The 20902-nt window shown below is 47.8% G+C and overlaps 1 protein-coding gene across 2 annotated transcripts in view; it reads right to left on the bottom strand.

Annotated features, from left to right (window-relative positions):
* The window catches only part of PKNOX1 (PBX/knotted 1 homeobox 1), a 244138-nt gene that overhangs the window by 66496 nt on the left and 156740 nt on the right, over positions 1-20902 (bottom strand). For both annotated transcript variants that reach the window (XM_085620755.1, XM_085620756.1), the window contains one exon: positions 20067-20164. In XM_085620755.1, coding sequence (XP_085476881.1) covers positions 20067-20164 — 98 coding nt within the window. The remainder of the gene's footprint in view (positions 1-20066; positions 20165-20902) is intronic.

Genomic DNA, 20902 nt, shown 5'->3' with positions numbered 1-20902 from the left:
CACAGTGGCACGGGGTGGCCAGGTGCAGAGTGCTGATTTGGCGTCGGGTGCCCTGTTGATTTCAAAGGGAGTTGCTGGGTTTGGATTTTGGCTGTAGGCTCGGTCCAGGAAGTCTTCCGGGATGAAACAACAGCTGGGCAGGTAAGTTGGAGAGCTCGGGGGCATAGGTGCACCTCAAGTCCTCTTCTCCAGGGTGCAGGGCGGTTCGATGCAGGGGCATCTTTTGAAGTCCTTTGCACCTTGCCAGGCCACTTGTGGTTGAGAGGGGTCTCCGTGCAGAGGCTGCAAGTGACATTGGGGAGTACTGGAGGGTCAACCCACGGTGGACTCGGACTCTGGAACATTGGGGGATGTCGCTGGGACCGGTGGGTCTTTCTGACTCAGGCCATAGGTGTTGGGCTGAATGGTGGTTCCAGGCATCAGGTTTCTTTGTCCTCAGCAGGCTCAGAGTCTTTCTTTGGTGATTCTTTTGAACAGAGCTGCCGTTCAGAAGAGATCCGGTCTTTGTTGAAGGCAGTTAGCCTTCCAGGGGTTCTGGAGGTCGCTGGCTGCAGGACAAGGCGATTTTTGGTGCAGGATCTCCGTAAGCTGCAGACGGGCCCGTAGGGTTGGGGCCAAGTCAGTTCTTCTCTGCAGTCTCCTGTTTCACCCTTCTTCTTCGTAGGTTGTGGCAATCTCCTACTTGGTTCAGGGCTTCCCCCTAAATACTGTATTTAGGGGGCATTTTAGGGGTCTTGAGGTAAGTAGCCAATGGGCTACTGACCTTAAGTGACTGCGACCATGGTGTGCTCACTCCACGTGAGGGAGTGGGCACAATCCCTAATCCAGATTGGAGAGTGCCTGCCATCTGCAAGATGGTGGGCGCTGAAGGGTGGGCTTCATCTCGCCTCCCCCACCTGAGGGTTGTGGTTGGCAGAGGTGGGCACACCTTCGGGGCTGCTTTAATTTTTTCTGCTTGTCTTCCCGCCGAAAGGGAGGTGAGACAGGAAGGGGGCCTGCTCCTGATAGCAGGAGAGGCTGGGGGTCGTGTTACAAAGGCAGCAAGGCCTTTGAAGCTCCCCTGCCAAAGATAGCTCTTCCTGACCTGGGAGAGGTGTGACCGCCTCCGCTAGAAAAGGCTTTGTTTCTGGGCTCAGGGAGTGATGGCTTCCACCCCAGAGGTCCAGAAACATGTTTTGTGGTGGCAGGCTGGTGTTTACCATTCAGGGAACCTGCCAGAGGCTGGTTGTATTTAAGGGGGCATTTCTAAGATGACCTCCGATTGCATGGCATAATAAATCCCTCACTGGCATCATTGTGGGTTTATCATGCTGAGACGTTTGCTACCGAAATTCCCAGATTTCAGTAAAGCAATTATTGTGCTGTAGAGTTCGTAATGACAAACACCCAGACCATATACTCTTTATGGCTTTACTGCACTTACAATGTCTAAGAATGGACTTAGACACTGTAGCGGTACAGGGCTTATGCAACTGTACCCTCACCAGTGGTATAGTGCACCCAGCTAGAGGGGTGTCTTACCTATACCATAGGCTGTGGGTTTGCAGGCATGGCACACAGGAATGTGTGCCATGTCGACTCTTCACTTTTCTCTGCACCAAAACACGCAGCCTGCAATGACAGTGTTTGTGTGTTTGTTAGGGTGCAGGCTGACTAAGGGTGACACAATACGTGCTGCAGCCCTTAGAGGCCTTCCCTGGTCACGGTACCCGTGGTACCTTTTACAAGGGACTTACAAATGGCCAGAGAGGTGCCAATTGGGGGTACAAAGGTACAGTTTTGGGAAAGAACACCGGCCATGGGAACCAGACTGGCAGGGACCCAGAGCACATCAAGTCAAAGTGCATCAAAAATCTGGCAAAAAGTGGGGTGTCACTGCAACAGGCACTCAGCTTCCTGCAGCTCTGGGTCATTATAAACAGAATCACAATTCAGACGTTTGAGCTGCCAGAAGCAGGTACACGCACCTTTTGTAGAACTAGGTTTCTAAGTAAACAAAAACAACAGTAAGGATTCCGAAAGTTCTTACCACTTTGACGGCGGAAGGAATAGAGCCCAATGGTTCTGGCCATTGCATATGGGGTTTGGTTACTGATGTCTTTGTAAACAGGAGCTTGGTTTTGTTAGAATTGAGTTTAAGAGAATTTTAAAGCATCAATGACAGAACAAATGTTTGGACTGAGGGGGGAGACTGGTCACTGTCAGTAAAGGAAGTGGAACATTTCTTAGATTCCACCAATTTCAGATCAGCTGAGTATCATCAGCATACGATTAAAACTGCACACACACAAAAGGTCTGAGCCACAGGAAGCTTGTATTGAATAAAACAATAGAGATTATAGCACCAAACCCAGGAGAACTCCTTCGTTAATGGAGGTCTTCTACGATTTAAAGGGGGAAATTAAAATTAACTGTGAACCATCAGTAAGAAAATGTTATTTACTTGTTATCCTAGTTCTGCATTGTTGGAATCCTCACTGAAGTCATAAATGTAGAATATTATCAGACAATTGAGGGGGCCCGGGACACCTCCTTCTGAATGTTGTAGTCAATCCGTAGTTGGAGCTAGACACCTCGATCTCCATAGTCTGGAGATACCGCCATAATCAGCACGACAGCTTATGTTTACTGCATTATTTTTTTTTTTTTTTTTTTAAACCGTTTATTGCAGTTCGTAAAAGTTACAGGTATGGGCCTACAACCATCCGGCCGGCCGCTAGAATGACAAAAACATATTGCACACATACAGTAAAAGTCTCTAGGCAGTGCAGAGCAGTGAAACAGGAGTAATCAATGGTGCAGGCCACACAGCTCCAAGCCCACCGTACGGTTCCTTTTTCTTGAAACAAAACAACACCAAAAAACCACACCCGCAAGGCAACCCGCGATCCAAAATAACAGCACGTGCTCCATAAGTGGGGGATCCAAACCAGCAGCAGAACTCTGGAGAGGGGAATGGGAATAGACCAGGGACTGGGGGACCGCGCGCCCGCGGCTGAGGGAGGGGGGCCGTCTAGGGAGACGGAGCAGGCGAGGCAGCCGGTAGCAGTGGTGGCTCACAAATACCCCCGCGGTAGGCGTTCCAGGGGCCCCAGAGTTTCACCCACGCCCCAGGCTTACCTCTCGCCACATACACCACCTTTTCACGAAACATACACCAATCCATATGCTCTTTCCAGGCCGACACCGCAGGGGGCCTCTGGGATCCCCACAATTGAGCAATGTCGCGCTTGGCTATCATGTATCCCAGAGTCACCCACCGCGTCTGCGGGACCGAATAGTCATTCGGTTCCCATACATTCAGCAAGCATCTCCTCGCTTCAGGCAGCAGCGCAACACGCGTCACCACACGCAGGACCTCATGCACACCACGCCAGAATCGCTCCACCTTCGGGCACTCCCACAGTATATGCATGAAAGTCGCCAACGCACCACAGCCACGCTTACACATTCCGTCACCAGTAAAACCCATACGCAGAAGCCTTGGCCCCGTCACGTAAACCCGGTGAAGGATCTTGAGCTGGACGAAACGAAGGCGAGCCGGGATGGCCACCTCTTTCGGAGAGGCCACCGCGGAAATCCAATCCTCATCGTCCAGCTCCAGCCCGTCGGCAACCCAAGCCTCGCGGAGATTAGTCAGCAGGCACGATCTATCGTTGATCAGTTTTTTGTATATGAGGGAGATCGTGCTGTCCGGGACATGGCCATCTAGGACTCTGTCCTCCAGGGGGGAAGACTCCGGAATGGATGCGACATCCGGGAAGACGGAGCCCAGCGCATGGCGGACCTGTAGGTACCGAAAGTACTCACTGCCCTGCAGCTGGAACTCCGCCTGCAGCGTCTCAAAAGTTTTGAATCCCCCCCTCGTCCAGAGATCTCCCACCGTGCTGATTCCGATCGTGTCCCACTTCTCGAAGCCCTTCGACGTCCACAAGGAGCCCAACCTCTCAGACGCATACAGCGGTGACGCCCGGGTCAAACGGTCCTTCCACCCCATAGCTGCATTAGCCGCGTGCCAGACACGCACCATGACACGCGTCGGTCCCGTCAAACGGGAGTCGGGCGCGCCCGCGTAGAGCGCTCGATTGTAATCGCCACCGGGCAGGAGCATCTTATCCATCTCAAATGCCGGGTTCAAGGCGGGCCCGTAAAGGCCATGATTAATTGCAGCTAGTTGGGAGGCCCAGTAATACCGTTTAATGTCAGGGAGGGCGACCCCCCCATCGTACCACGGGAGCGTCAATTTAGCCAGAGCAATGCGCGGCCTCCCGTCCCAGAACAGGCGCCGCTGGAGGCCCTCCACCTCACGGAAATAGCGTGCCGGGACCAAGTCCATAGTATTCTGGAGGGCGTAGAGGAAGCGTGGCAGGGACATCATTTTAAACAAGGCCGCTCGGCCGAGCGGCGAGAGCGGCAGACGCCGCCAGCGCACCACGTCCTCCCTCAAACGCCGGAGGGGGGGCAACAAATTCCGCTCATAGCGGGCCTCCGGGTCAAGAGTGATATAGATACCCAGGTACCGAAAACCTTGGGAGGCAATCTGGATCGGACAGTCCCGTGGTAAGGCCGGAGCCTCCCCGGAAAGCACATATACACAGGATTTCGCCCAGTTGATGACCAGGCCTGAGTTGCGACCGAATGAACGCAAAACATCAACCAGGACGATCAGAGATTTACGCGGGGAGGCGAGATACAGAAGGATATCGTCAGCATAGAGGGACACACGGTCCTCATGCTCGGGGGTCCAGCGGAGACCACGGATAGAAGGGTGCCACCGCAGCCACTCCGCCAGGGGCTCCAGGGCCAGGGCAAACAGGAGAGGCGACAGGGGGCAGCCCTGTCGCGTACCCCTCCCCAGCGCGAATGGGGCCGAGACTCGCCCATTCACTACCACCTGCGCCAATGGGCCCGAATATAGCAATTTGACCCAGCTAATGAAACCCGGGCCAAACCCGAATTTTGCCAGCATCGCCCAGATGTATGGCCATTCAAGCGTATCAAACGCCATGGTGGCGTCCAAGGACGCCAAGATGGCCGGCTCCCGCACAAATGGGACACGCGCGAGCACCCCGTGCAAGCGCCGCAGATTGAGCGCCGTGTTGCGGTGCGGTATAAAGCCAGATTGGTCTTGGTGGACCAAATCGCCCACCACGCCAACCAACCTGTTGGCCAACACCTTGGCGAGGATTTTGGGCTCCGCGTTCAAAAGCGAAATCGGCCTATAGGATGTGACCCGTTCACGGGGCCTCCCCTCCTTGTGGATCACCACAATTGTGGCTAGACGCTGGTCCGGCGGGAGGGAACCCCGCGAGTGGGCCGCCAGGAACATCCCGCGCAGGTGGGGCGCCAACACATCCGGGCGTAGCTTGTAGAGCTCGATGGGAATACCATTGGGGCCCATGGCCTTGCCGGATGCAACCGAGCGAATAGCCAAGGCAATTTCGTCCGAGGTGGGAGGGGCGTCCAGCGAATCCCTGTCCTCCACCGCTAGGGAGGGCAGTGCAATGTCCCGAAGCAGGGCATGGGAGTCTGCCTCCGAGCAGGGGGAAACCGGGGAGTAGACTTCGCGGAAATAATCCGCGAAGCAGGAGACAATGGCTTCCGGCTCAGTGACACACGCACCATCAACACTCTCAATCAAAGGCACCACACGGCTCGCTCTCTCCCTCTTATCCAACCACGCAATCAATTTGCCAGCCTTATCACCCACATCATACAATCGCCCCTGCTGCTCTCTACTGAGGCCCCTGGCCGCCTCCGTGACGAGGGCCCGATAGGCCGCCTGCTTTAGGTGTAGAACATGCAACTTGTCGTCTGTTACCCCGCTTCCCAGGTCACCCTCCAGTTCTGCAATCTCGGCCTCTACCCGGGTCACCTCCTCCCGCTCGCGCCGCCGGGCATGGGAGATAAAGGAGAGGGCCTCCCCTCTAAGGACTACCTTGAAAGCCTCCCACAGGGAGATGGCCGAAGAGACCGACCCCACATTCTCATCGAAATATCGCTGTAGGGATTTGATCAAATCAGCACGAATGGTGGGGTCGCGCAAATACCATGCATTGATTGGGGCCACCCTGCCATCCCCCCTCGGGAAGACATCGAGATGCAACAACAATGGGGAGTGGTCTGAGATACCCCGCGCCAGATGGCGCACCTCCCCCACCCTCCCTGCGTGGGCCGCCGGGACAAGGATGTAATCAAGCCGCGAGAGGCTACCATGGGCACCCGAGTGGAAGGTGTACTGTCGCAATACAGGATGCTTTAATCGCCAGCAATCCACCAGGCCCAGCGTATCCAGAAGGCCGGGCAGCCACGCCTGTGCCCGGGGGAGGTCCCTAGGGGGATGGCGATCCATAGACCCAGAGGCTACCGCATTAAAATCCCCTCCAACCACCAGCAGGCCACTCGGAAGGTCCAGAAGGAGGCGCCCCAGGTCCGCAAATGTGGTGGCTTGTAACCCAGGCGGGACGTACACTGATATAAAGATAAACACTCTACCCTCCATTCTTCCCACCAGAACCGTGTAGCGTCCCCTCTCATCATGGCGCACCTCATCAATCTCCAACGGGAGCGAGTTCTTGATCATAATACCCACCCCCCGCGAGCCCGAGGTGAAGCCAGAATGGGCCGCCAAACGATATGCCCGCCGGTTCATTGCATGAAAGGAGTTACCTATAAGGTGCGTCTCCTGCAGGAAGACAACATCTGGTGAAATACGTTTTAAGTACTGCAGGACCACCCCACGCTTAATCCTATCCCCCAGGCCGTTAACATTCCATGACAACACAGCCAAATCCCTACCCCCCATCATGCGTCGAGACAATCGGTCGTCCCCCATCGAGCATCCTAAAAACAACAACATAGTAGCGGGTTTGCCCTGCGGTGCTAACAAACAACACACCCCCCCCACCCCCCGGTCCCAACAAAACTCCCCCCTCCCTGCACCCCTGCATGAGCCCAGACAGCCCCCCCAAAGTGCAGTGTGCCTGTCGCCCCATAGCTAAAATACTAACTAGTCCCCCAGAGGAGGAGGGAAGCCCCCAACAGACCCCGCATGACCTCCATAGGAGGGGAAAATACGCAATCAATAAATGGTGAAGGAACAACGTCCAGAGCAAGGCCTATGCAGTCACCCCTCAATTCTGCTCCGGCGGGCCCTCCTCGCCAGCCGCGCCCCCCCCGCCCCCCCGGCCCCGATCTCCAGGCAGAGTGTCCAGCCAGTCCCCAGCCGCCTCGGGCCGGTCGAAGAAGTGCGTGCGACCATCCACCTCTACCCTCAGCTTAGCTGGAAAGAGCATTGAGTACTTGAGGTTCAGGTCCCTTAGGCGACGTTTAACACCAAGAAAGCTCTGCCGCTGCTTCTGGACCGCCGGGGTAAAGTCTGGGTAGAAATGTACCTCCATGTTGTCAAGCTTGACCGGTCCCTGTTGTCTGGAGGTCTGGAGGATACCATCTCTGTCCCGGAAATTAAAAATCCGGGCAATGAGAGGCCGCGGCGGGGCACCAGTCTTAGGTCTGCCCCCGGGGACCCGGTGAGCACGCTCCACCGCAAAAAGCTTACTCAGCCCCCGGGGCTGGAGATGGGTCAGGATCAACTCTTCCACGAAAAGATCCGCCGCCTCCGCCTCTCGTCCCTCCGGCACCCCCACAATACGGACATTATTCCTCCGGGCCCGACCCTCGGAGTCCTCCAGTCGCCGGTCCATCAGGGCGCTCGCCTGGCCAAGCCGGCGCACCTCCTTCTGGAGGGCCACCACGTCTGTCGTGAGGCTCGTTGTGGTGTGGGCCAGGGAGTCGACTCGGTCGTTTGTTTTGGACAAGTCTGCCCTCACAAGGCTCACATCCACCAGGACCGAGTCTATTTTTTGCGCTAAGGTGTCGAAACGCTGGTCCACCGAGGCCTTCATCTCTGCGATGGCGCCCATGACGTCCCGGAGGGTCAGATCCACCGGATGAGCGGATGCCTCCGTCGGGCCCACCGGGGATGCACGCGATGTCTCCGGAGAACCCTTCTGGAGCGTGTAGCGGTCCATACTGTTGGCCTGGTGCGCCGTGCCACGGCGGGTCGTCTTCACCTTCGCCCGGTCGCCATCTTGTTTGGTGGACATGCTGGCTCTTCCACCGTCGTGCCAAGCACCCCAAACGGGCCGCTATACCAGGTCACGGGTGCCAGGGGGGGGCAGGGGCGACCACCGAACCGCGGGTCAACCCACCGCCGGCGGGTCAGCCGGGCTCCTGGACAAGGCCACACCACCACACCCCGCTCCGCAGTCCGACCCTGCTTGAGAGCTAGGAGGGCGCAAAAGCGAAAGTGAAAGTGCGGGGTACGCCAGTCGCCCAGCCCCGTTCGCCGCTGTTATTCACTTTGTCCCCGGATCGCCCCACTACTCCAATCCGGGGGGCCGGCGAGGAGAAGGCCACAACCTTCGATCGATGCTCCCACCGGCGTCCGGGGTCCGATTCGAGCCCAAAAAACGGGTGGCGCCTCAGCTCCGGTTCCCCAACACAGTCCCCTCAACAAGGACAGGATATCGCCAGGATTAATTCAGGAGGTCGCGGAGGTCCTCGGGAGCCTCGCACCTACGCGGCCATCTTGGTTGCGCGCTAGGCTCCTCCCCCTACTGCATTTTTTTAATGTACAAAAGAATTATTCGGTACAGCAGTAAGACTAAATAGCAGCACTTAACCAAAAGAAGAGTCTTACACTAACCAAAATAACCTACAACCTTCACTCAGAAGAAAAGAAAAATTAAGGAAAAGGCGCCTGTCAGGTGAAAAGTGGCGAAGCTGCAGAAAAACACAATCTTTTGCTTTACGAAATCAGCAGCTTCTCTTTCCAAGCGTGCACTGCACTGGCAGTTGGGCTCAGTTCTTTTTGCACAGCAATAAGTAATGTGTGATGCCTACATTTTAAATGAAAATACACTATGTATGTACAGGGATGTACGACATCAATGTAACCGTATTACTGCGAAAAACAATAAAAAGCTGGTAAAAAACATGTGCAATTACTAAAAACGCCAATAGTATCATTGAGGCCCGGGGAGGTGGAAGAGTCGTTCAGGACTTCAGTGAGGATTCCTATGATGCAGAACGAAGATTCGAAGAATCGTAGGACCCTTACTCATAGTTGTAATCACAGAACAGCAAGCAGCAGCCTCTATGCATAGAGAACAAGGATAAACTACAAGAAGCAACATCCTCTATGCATAGAGAACAAGGATAAACTACAAGAAGCAACATCCTTTATGCATAGAGAACAAGGATAAACTGCAAGAAGCAGCATCCTCTATGCATAGAGAACAAGGATAAACTACAAGAAGCAACATCCTCTATGCATAGAGAACAAGGATAAACTACAAGAAGCAGCAGCCTCTATGCATAGAGAACAAGGATAAACTGCAAGAAGCAGCATCCTCTATGCATAGAGAACAAGGATAAACTACAAGAAGCAACATCCTCTATGCATAGAGAACAAGGATAAACTACAAGAAGCAACATCCTCTATGCATAGAGAACAAGGATAAACTACAAGAAGCAGCAGCCTCTATGCATAGAGAACAAGGATAAACTGCAAGAAGCAGCATCCTCTATGCATAGAGATAAAAGCATAAACTACAAGAAGCAACATCCTCTATGCATAGAGAACAAGGATAAACTACAAGAAGCAGCAGCCTCTATGCAAAGAGAACAAGGATAAACTACAAGAAGCAACATCCTCTATGCATAGAGAACAAGGATAAACTACAAGAAGCAACATCCTTTATGCATAGAGAACAAGGATAAACTACAAGAAGCAACATCCTCTATGCATAGAGAACAAGGATAAACTACAAGAAGCAGCAGCCTTTATGCATAGAGAACAAGGATAAACTGCAAGAAGCAGCATCCTCTATGCATAGAGAACAAGGATAAACTACAAGAAGCAACATCCTCTATGCATAGAGAACAAGGATAAACTACAAGAAGCAGCAGCCTCTATGCATAGAGAACAAGGATAAACTGCAAGAAGCAGCATCCTCTATGCATAGAGAACAAGGATAAACTACAAGAAGCAACATCCTCTATGCATAGAGAACAAGGATAAACTACAAGAAGCAACATCCTCTATGCATAGAGAACAAGGATAAACTACAAGAAGCAGCAGCCTCTATGCATAGAGAACAAGGATAAACTGCAAGAAGCAGCATCCTCTATGCATAGAGATAAAAGCATAAACTACAAGAAGCAACATCCTCTATGCATAGAGAACAAGGATAAACTACAAGAAGCAGCAGCCTCTATGCAAAGAGAACAAGGATAAACTACAAGAAGCAACATCCTCTATGCATAGAGAACAAGGATAAACTACAAGAAGCAACATCCTTTATGCATAGAGAACAAGGATAAACTACAAGAAGCAACATCCTCTATGCATAGAGAACAAGGATAAACTACAAGAAGCAGCAGCCTTTATGCATAGAGAACAAGGATAAACTGCAAGAAGCAACATCCTCCATGCATAGAGATAAAAGGATAAACTACAAGAAGCAATCAATGACCTAATTTAACAAGAGATACATTATCTGAAGGCTGTTTCACAAAAATACACTCAATATTGCTTGACCTAATGAAGTATCAGCTCTCGAATCCTTAGCTAAGCAACAATGCTTTGAAAAGTGTAGGTACTGCTCTCCAGATGGCTGCCTTAAATTCAGTCAGAGGAAAGTGTTGGGGGGAGTGGGCTGGGTGTTCTTACCACTATTGTATTACTGTGAAACACTGCGTATTCTTCTATTGAGCAAAGAGCTGGCAGCTCCCTAACTTTTCTTGCTAGAGTGATAGCCACCAGAAAGAGCTACTTTTCAGGAAAGGTGCTGCAAACAGGCCCTATGTATAGACTTCAACCGAAGAGCCAGCAATTAGGATAAGAAGAGATTTAACTCCCATGGAGGAAGAGGCAATCTATTCGGTGGGAGACACTTCTGTTGATTCTTCTAGGAAGATTTTCATATCTGGTATTGTATAGAAAGCTCTTTTGGTTCCTTTCTGTACACTTCAACAGCAGCAAGATGGACTTTCATAGCAGCGCAGTGCAGGTTGGATTCAACCAAATGAAGTAAACGAGAAATGATCATATTCTCCTGACAGTTTACAGAATCATGTTTGTTGTACAAGCCCCATGTGGCAAATCATTTCCACTTAAAAGCATAAGACCCCCTTGTGAAAGGACTCTTGGACTGTTGAAGAAAGTGAATACTGTACTGAATGACTTCAGGAGCGCTGCTCCCAAGGTCCATACTGTACACTGGCGTTATGAATTTTGCCTTGCATTCTTGGCAGAAGCTTATTTTTGCACTGGAACTTCTACGGTCTACCTAAGAAACCCAAGGGATTTTTTAGATGCACTAGATGTAACATATGCAAATATGCTATTGATAAAATCACGTGTTTCCAATACAACACTAAGTTTAAGTACTACATACAACAGTTTATTAACTGCAACACCAAATTTGCATAGTTTGCACACGTCAACAAATATATATGGGCAGTACAATTAGACCCTTAAAGGAACGCATACACGAACATATTAGGGCAATTAGGAATAACAACTGTAATTACCCCTTAGCGACACACTACAACACCATTCGTGCAGGTTCTGAGGTTATAAACATTGGGTTTCATGCACCTGCTCCTATTGCAAGCAACCCCAGAAGTGGAGACAGAACCCTGACCCTAAGAAAAGAGGAAACAAAATGGATAACTACATTGAGAGCAGTAGCGCACGGGCTCAACGTTGATACGGAATTGCATGTGTTCTTAAGGGATTGAATTATTTGCATAATGTAGGAACATTCTAAACATATGCATTGTAGCTACTATCAGCCAAACAACAACTAATGCTATACCTACACGGGCCAAGTGATTACATTTTCTCCTATGTATAAGGATATGTATATTTGGGAACTATTAACACTGTATGAATAGCCCCAATGTTGTTTTTATTTTTTTATTGGCGTAGATAATCTGTTCTGTTAGGGATTTAAAATTTTTGTATAAGAGAAATGCATCATTTTGCACCATTCTTATCATTAGACTTGGAAATTACAAGTATTTCACCAACTTACTGTATTAACGTGTGACACAATATGTTGCTTATTTATTACGGCACACACATTTAAATATGGCGGCCTCTTTGTACTCAGCACTCACACTCTACATATAGTACATTTTCCATGTTTTGAAGAATGACTTACTTTATGTCAATACTCTCTGACTGAATTTGGACACTGTTATTGGATAATAAGAAAAAAAATTTTCCCTCATCCTGTCAATATTTCTGAGCAATTAATTTGTATCTGAAGAGGATTCCTGGTCATCGACATTTCCAATGGTTTACCTGGTAATTGGATACACTTTACCAACCAACTATGCACAAATCTGATACTTTCATTGGACTATATATATCATTGTTTTCTCTGGTGATGCAAATGTCGTTGAATTATTATTTTATTTGAACAAATATACGTTCTCCTTTTTGACATTCTCAATGATATATTTGATCACGTAACACACTTGCTAACTCACCTTGTAAACGTCCAATACATTGTTTAGTTTATTCCTCACTGTGAGAAAGTGCCCTCTTTCTGCATGGTTGCCCCCACTTTTTGCTGAATAGCTGATGTACTTTGACTGAGTGTGCCCTGGGCTCCTGGTAAACAGGTACCCAGGGCCTATGTTCTTTCCCTAAAACTGCATTGAAGCCTAAACCCATTTGGCATCTCTAGCAACAGGTCAGCCCCTGGTAAATGGTACCTCAGGTACCCAGGGCACTGTGACCAGAGGAGGCCTCTAAGGGCTGCAGCACTTATTGTGCCACCCTTAGTGGCCCTGTGCCTTTACACACACACACACACTGCCTTTGCAGGCTGCGTATCTTGGTGCACAACAAAGTGAAGAGTCAAAATGTCACACATCCCTGTGTGCCATGCCTACAACCCACTGCCCTGGCATAGATCAGTCACCCCTCTAGCTGGGTGCATTATACCAGTGGTGAGGGTACAGGTGCATGAGCCCTGTACCCCTACAGTGTCTAAGTACATTTTTAGACATTGTAAGTGCAGTGCTGCCATTAAGAGTATATGGTGCTGAGAGTTTCCTATTACGAATTCCACAGCACCATAATGGCTACACTGAAAACTGAGAAGTTTGGTATCAAACTTCTCAGCACATTAAGCCCATGCATGACAAATGCACACAGAGGGCATCTTAGAGATGCCCCCTGAAAACGAACCTACCACTAGTGTCCAGGCCGAGTGGCTGCTTTCAGCTGCCACCAACAGACATGTTTCTGGACACCTAGGTCGAGAGCCTGCTGCTTTCTGGGGCCTGAAACAATGAACATCCTGGGATGAGGTGCCAACCCTCCTCCCCAGGATGGGCAGGGTTCACGAAGGGGAAGCTTCAAAGACTTGCCGCCTTTGTGAGCTACCCCAGACCACTTGCTGCTTTCAGCAACTGGTCCCCACTGGGGGTGCAGGTGCCAGTGTCTTCACAGGGTTTCACAGGGGTTCACAGATAGCGGCAGTGCTGGAGAATACAATGTCGATCCTCCTGTTCTCGTGAGCAGTTTTTTCCATGCCCAGCAAGTAGTGGACAGTGGCTGAATATCATGTGGGTCCGGTGGAATTCCTGTAGGTAGTATTGCATTTAATGGTACAGGGTCAGCTAAATCTTTCTCTGGCTTGGCATATGGTATGCGTGTGTCAGGGTGATACCAGTGGTGAGCATACCCACTTTGTGCTACTAAAAAAATAAAGCTGCATGTCTGGGACTCTAAATCTTCCTCTGTCATACGGAAGCGTTAAAGTATACCAGTTGACTTTAGGCTGCTTCCCTCCCCATACCAACTTTATAAGGTGTGTACGTAATTGTGTAAAAAATAGGTTTGTCAGTGGGATGGGTAAGTTAGTGAATAAATAGAGGAAGCGGGGCAGAACCACCATTTTTATGATAGCTTTGCGTCCGGCTATAGATAACACCAGATTTGTTCATCTGCAACCTCGGACACCGCGGATCTGCCCCACTCTGCACCCGCCATCCAAGGCCCAAGCTCGAGTAGGCAAACACCACGAGGAGGTCACCCCAGTGATCCTGACCCGAGATCCGGCGACCCCTGACCTGTCTCCAGCCAACGCCTGCAGCCTAAATCCAGAAGGCCCCCCCATAACCGCGACCAGGAGCTGGTAAGAAGATATGACCCCAAAAGGCACCCCTGCACCCGACGCCCCACGGCCTTATGGGCCCAAACCGATGGTGACTAGCCAACCCCTAACTTCCTAACTTACCTCTCGAAGTGGTGGTAGCACCCAGAAGACCTTCGTCCCCAAGCCTGCAGTGTCTTTACAAACCGAAGGTTCTCCATTGAATACAACAGGGCGTCCGACGTCGAAACAGCACCCTGCACCTGGTCGCCCTAGTGCCGCTGAGTGTGCACCTTTCGTAATACTTTGTTTCCCCATTTGCCCTGAGCTAAAGTCTAGGAGCTTTGCTCCCACAGCCAAGTGGCCTGCTAGTCAGCAGCCAATAACCGGAGGTCCCATATCCACCTTTGGATAACATTGGGCCTCAGAACTCTGCACCCGGCCGCCCTAGTGCCGCTAAGGGTGTAACTAGAGTGCATCCTTGACCCTGGGGGACCCCTGAGTCTACCCCCAGAACCTCATCTCCCACTACCAAATACTTACCTCAAAACCGATAACACTATTTTCCTCCATGGGATAATATTGACTGTTTTTCTAAGTGTGGAGTTTGAGAAACTAAAGACATTCTTTAAAATTTCATAATCCAACAAAAACGATTTTACTTACCTGTTTTCAGGAAATGTCCCAGAGTAGTATCTAGGTATAAAACTCTGTGTAAGTCTAGTAGTCTCAAAAGTTACTTACCTGCTATTTTACTAAAAATCCAATTCAACTCTAAGTACTGCAATACTAAGTATTGCATTTCTCTGCATCCATACTGTAAATCAAACCAAAGTGCATATACAATTATCATTCAAACTGTACTTCAATTACATTACTACTGTAAAGTATTTATTGCTAACCTGTGCCAAGCTTGCTTGGTTCTAGAAAATCAAACAACTAAAAGAATATTTTTATAAAAAAACAATTGGTTTGAAGTTCAGTCTTTGAGTGTGTGAATTTATTTGCTGACTGAGTGTGTACAACAAATGCTTAACACTGTCCTCTGATACTGCCTTACTACTCGACCAGGCTACCACAAATAGAGAGTAAGGTTCTATCTAACTTCACCGCTGCCTACCTTTAGGGTCCCACTGGACTCTGTGTACACTATAACTCATTTGGTATAGTATATACAAAGCCAGATTCCTACACTCACAGCACATACATTTAAAAATGGCAGCCGTTCTGCATGCACCACCTACGATCTGGCTACAGGTCGCTTTCTAGCTCTAGGATCTTTTTTGCCTTGAAAGAGTGTGGACTTCTCGAACGTTTGATTCCGATACTTCGAGTATTTTGGGACTACGGCAGAGACATGGTACACGGGACGGAGGAAGAGGATATCTCTGACAGTTTACACGGTTAGACTCTAGTTTTTGGGATATACGTTTGTTACTTGACGTATCTCTTGCCGGTTCAGAACACAAAACAAACTATGCTATGTCTGTGAGTGTTTTACTATTCACGTCTTTTCGGTCACGTGAAGCAGCTGTGATAGTCTCCAAACCAGGTTGTTCTTATTAATCACAGAAGATCGTTATTTAAATGAAACGACCTTTACCATGGTTACGATACTGTCGCACTCTAGAAAGGCTATTTGCCAGTGATTTTTCTAGCAATGCGGTTTATTTTCCAGTACTCGCTGGGCTTAAACTGCCGGTCTGGTTATGCTTTTAAAACACTACGGCCACCAACTCAAATAGTTGATAAGGGTTCTAATTCAGCATCAGGACTCATTTCTAAACATGTAACTGCTTTTAATGTATTAACAATGTGGTATTTCACTCTGCACTCGTCGGTTTTACATGCCAACCAGTTTGCGGTGTGTGTGCATATTGTGAAATTGATGGATATTCTAAGATTGTGGGGGATATATTTGTCACAAACTAATATAGAGGATTTTCCCCACATACTATGCATGATGCAGTTTCAAATACAATTATTATACAGTAAATATAGGAGTGGCTTTTACATGTACATTGTACACTTCCCATTTCTGACATATGATTTTCTTTTAGGTTGTAGGGGGCTTATCAGGGCTCTCCCTAACTATACTAGCTGATAACAACTGGCGACAAAGGACGAAATTCGGCTTCCCCTGGTGGGCTATTGTCATACTTACACGTAGTTTGCCTTCTGAAGTTCGGTTTGTGACATATATTTGAGCTCCAGTAAATTAATCATTAGTAACATTGGAATTTCTACTTGGGAAACTGTTCTTTTTGGTTGATATTTTTGGATAAAATATTTCAAATAATGGAAAGTTGGAAGTTGTACTAATATTAAGGATACATTTGGAGACCATTACTGTAAGTTGCGTTTACGAGTGACATACTTGATTCTAAGATGTCTCTTCCAAGTATATTGGGATTGACAGATCATGTTTGTATAATAGGATGTCTTTAAATATTAGCATGTCTTCTTAGGATAAAGCTCCCATTGGTTTTTTGACCATTTGGAACCTGATCCCAGACATTAAGGATACAACTTTTAGGACAACTGAAATTTTTTTGTGATATTCGGATATTCAACCTGACTGTTATTGAATTATAAGCCTGATATATGAGATACGTATGAGTGACACATCTTTTCTCTTTTGCTGGATTGGATGAATAACTAATTACACTGCGTTTTCTCTTGTCACCAGTTATCGATACACCTCGTTTTATATTCATTGCTCTACAAGATCGGGACTACTTGACCGAACAACTAGGTCAGTCTAATGACGATGGATGTTCAAATTTGCTCATCCTATATTCCTCTTGGGTGTAGGTTCTATGCTACACTACTATTTTTGGTAACTTCTTTCTTTAACCCTCTATAGAGAAGTGCACAATATGGACTCATCTTTATATCTCTCACGCTTGCTTTACTACTTTTCTTCCCTTGACACACTTAATAGGGTAGTGCACAATAGGAATTCACCTTTACAATGCTGTTTCTACTGTACTGCACTCTGCTGATATATCACAATTTGATTGCAAGAGGCAGAGATATCACTCTCTTTTTCCCTTCCTGGAGCTTGATCACCACACAATGCTATAAGCATAACAGGTGTATATAAAATATGTATATCCATGTACTGTGTTACCAGTTCACTTATATTCTCTATATTTATATGTGATTGCAGCCTTGAAGAAGTCACTTGTGTGACGAAACACGTCTGCTGTTTTCCAGATTCAGTACAAGCTGCATTGAAACATTCGGCTCCTGACTTTTGATTTTGATCACTTTGGAATAAGATGCAGGCTGGAAACACCATACGTTGATTGTTGATTGAGTGCTTTGGTACATCAATTACTCATAGAAGCAAGGAGGTGTGAAACCAATGTGTTATGTGCATATAAGATAGTATGATGCATTAGTACCATATAGCTCCACACTAGGAAAAACAATTTGCAACTCTCTCTACAAAGATATTAGCACATGCCAAATAGAGGTGCGGTCAATAAACCATCACTGCCCTCTCTAGTTGTGTACCTCTTCTTTGTAGACAGCATTGGAGAAGTTGGTTGCGGTAACGCTGGTTGAGTGGGTGACATCAAAGTGCCCCTTGGCACCATCACTTGACCTGGAGGCTAAACTGGACTGGGTGGAACAGGAGGACAAGGAGAAGTTGCAGGTCTTGGGGGAAGATCTAAAGTCTCAGGAGGTCCTTGCACGTGGTCTTGTGCTGGAATAACCAGTCTTGGCACAGGTAATGGATTTTTTAAAAACACTTTATTTATGTATTTGGGCATAAACCAAGGTACAGGCCTCCAGCATGATAAGAAACAACAAACAGGAACATAATAATAATCATACATGTCACTGGCATTCAACCACATGGTCACCTTTCCGCTGGTTCCCATAGGTAGTGGATTTGCTGAGTCATCAGGGTAGGTATCATGCTGTGCTTCTGAGGAAATGGAGAAACAGGAAGCTGCATAGTGCCTCAACGTTGATCTTCTCAACAATCGACAACATGGAAGCTGACCTCCAAGACGGTGATCAGCTATGTCTTCTTAGTGTCGAATGTTCCGCCTGCAATTGTCTCGTCAGCCGTAATGCCAGCACAGGTGACATTGGTCGTGATGGACTCAGAGGAGGCGGCAATGGTACCTGCGGCCTCTGTGTCAATATGACCTTCCTTGCCGTTTTCCTAGTGTTCCCAATTCCTTCTCTGTTGAAAACAGGCCGGATTTGACCAGAATCAGACCTCTTTTGATTGCTCTATTGATCCTTTCCCCTCTGAAACTTCAACTTTACTTTCGATGAACCTTCAATATATTCTTCTTTTCCTCTTTTTTCGATGATTAGAGAGCCTTCAGCGATGCTTCCAGACCCAATGGAGGAAAAACTAATCTGAAGATGGCCACCACCAGTGGAGGCTTCAGGGAAGGGGCGTCTGATGTCAGGAGAGGTTGGACTCAGCACCAAATCATGGACATAGTCAACGCCAAACGGCAAAAGAAAAAAAAAAAAGAGAGAGAGAGAAAAAGGACCACTATACAAGAGAAGAGTTACGGACCAAACCACTAGATGGCAGAATAATGCATAGCATGTGAATCCAGAAAAGATTCAGGGTGCAAAATCTTCAAACCTAAAGAAAAGAAAATTGGGTAAAACAACCCAGAAAGTGTTCTGCAATGGATGTATTACCTGACTATGGACACCACAACTGCAGGTTGACTCGGATATTGCCACCAGTTCTATAACATGATCAGCCCCAAAACCTGTTTGGCGAGGGCGAGGGATACTATTGTTGTCAATGAAGGCCTGTAGCTGAATAAGCACCAGTATTCATATACCACAGCAATAATTTGTGGTTTCCGGAGAACGCAACAAAAGCCCATTCTATGTATATTGTGAGCAACAGAGTTGTTCTTTCTTCTTTTTTTGTCTTAGTTTTATTCAGCGCAAACTTGACCCGAAGGTATCAGAAGGCTTTACATGAGCTCCAGTTGAGTTACACAAGGACACATTCATTTTTGTTAGTGATATGTCAAAATGCAGATCTACAAATTAAAAGAATACAGAATCAGGACGGAGCCTTGGATTAAGGAAATTGCGCCATAACACCATAATTGAGGGACACTGAGGCTCAAGTTCAGTTTTCCCATCATTCACATAACATTTTGGAGCAAAGACCATGGAAATCTCTAAAACCGCTCTCCAAGATGCCTACATGGAGGAAACCTGCAGTCCTGTCACTTCTCTATCAAATAAAGAAGCAAATAAATCTGGTCATAGATCACTGGGACCGGTTTTTTAGGCATTCCCTGGGCTTTTAATAGCAGAGCAGCAAGCAAACCCCTGCAGAATCCACGATAGCCAGCGACTAGGCACCATAAGCCTAAAGACCCTATTAGACATCAATACCAACTGGAGAATTCCTCTGCTGGGAACTTACTATACCATTTCACGTGTACGTTCAGTCTCAATCTACAGACCCCGAGCCCTCCCAAATCCTACTGGAAAACCTTACTAAAAGAGACAGAAAAAAGTGGCTGCAACAGTGCCCGGCGGAGAGCGAGCTGGGGAGGATTAATGAAGAAATGACAAATACATTCATGAAGATTGTCTAGGTTTGTCATTTCAGGGGGTAAAAAACCCATTTATAGCTAAGGATGGAATTGTGTTTCTTTCCATGAATTCATGTTTTTAATCAAAAATGATTTGCTGCATTAGTAGAACAGTTCTGAAGTTGTGCTTTATTTCCATAATTGAATAATCCAGTTAAGGTACATCTGTAGCAGAGGAAGGCTCCAAACAATTCCACTAAATCACACCCCATAGCAACTAGAACCATTTTATGTTGAATCCATGGCAATAAAAACATGCTTGAAAATATGAAGAACTTACCTGTGAATTCTGTATTCTTATAGTCCCAGGTGACAGTGTTTGGGTCACCACTTGACCTTGTGGGGTGACCACTGTAACAGGTTGATACACAGTGCCACCTACAAAACATGCAGAATACAAAGGTTTAGGGTAACAAACAGATGGGCTGCGTTTCCTGAGTAACACCACTACATAACACATGCACAATGCTGCAAGAAGGTTGTGGTAATATCACAGACGAAAGAGCAGCAAATGTACTTAAGAAGCATGCACGTGAAATGACAGATGACAAGCACACTCTATCCCCCCACACCCCCTCCCAGCAGCTATGTCTCTCACAGTTACTCTGGCAATTCTAGCAGTTTCTCACTAGGAGGATGACAATATGACTGATTTATGTTCTTATCATCTACGTGTTTCGTAAAACTCCTAGAAGTTGACCTGAGACACTTAACAGTACCATTATGGATTTAGCTGCATTGATTGCCTACCTGCATCATTTACTCTGGATTAAAATGGATCTTGACTTCATCAGGACTATGCTCAGATTTTCCTCTGTTCTACTGGAATTGCAGGAAGAGACCATGGACTTGAACTGTCTATCCAAGACCACAGAAGTACACACTCCTGTTTCTCCCTTGCAATGCAAACTCCCTCAACCTATATTCAGACTCCCCAAAGCAATCACTGTTCAATCTCTCATCCCACACAACTTGCTTGCACTTGCAGAATACAGATACACTGTCCTGTTTTCAGTGTTTATTTTTTATGGATTTCAGTAGTGTTTTCTCACTGTTTTCCGAACATTTTGAAATCAGTGCTTACAAGAGTTTATTCAATTACCTAACTCCCAAAAT

This window comes from Triturus cristatus, chromosome 8, assembly GCF_964204655.1.
Source record: "Triturus cristatus chromosome 8, aTriCri1.1, whole genome shotgun sequence".
Classification (NCBI taxonomy): domain Eukaryota; kingdom Metazoa; phylum Chordata; class Amphibia; order Caudata; family Salamandridae; genus Triturus; species Triturus cristatus.
This window is presented reverse-complemented; position numbering and strand designations above follow the sequence as displayed.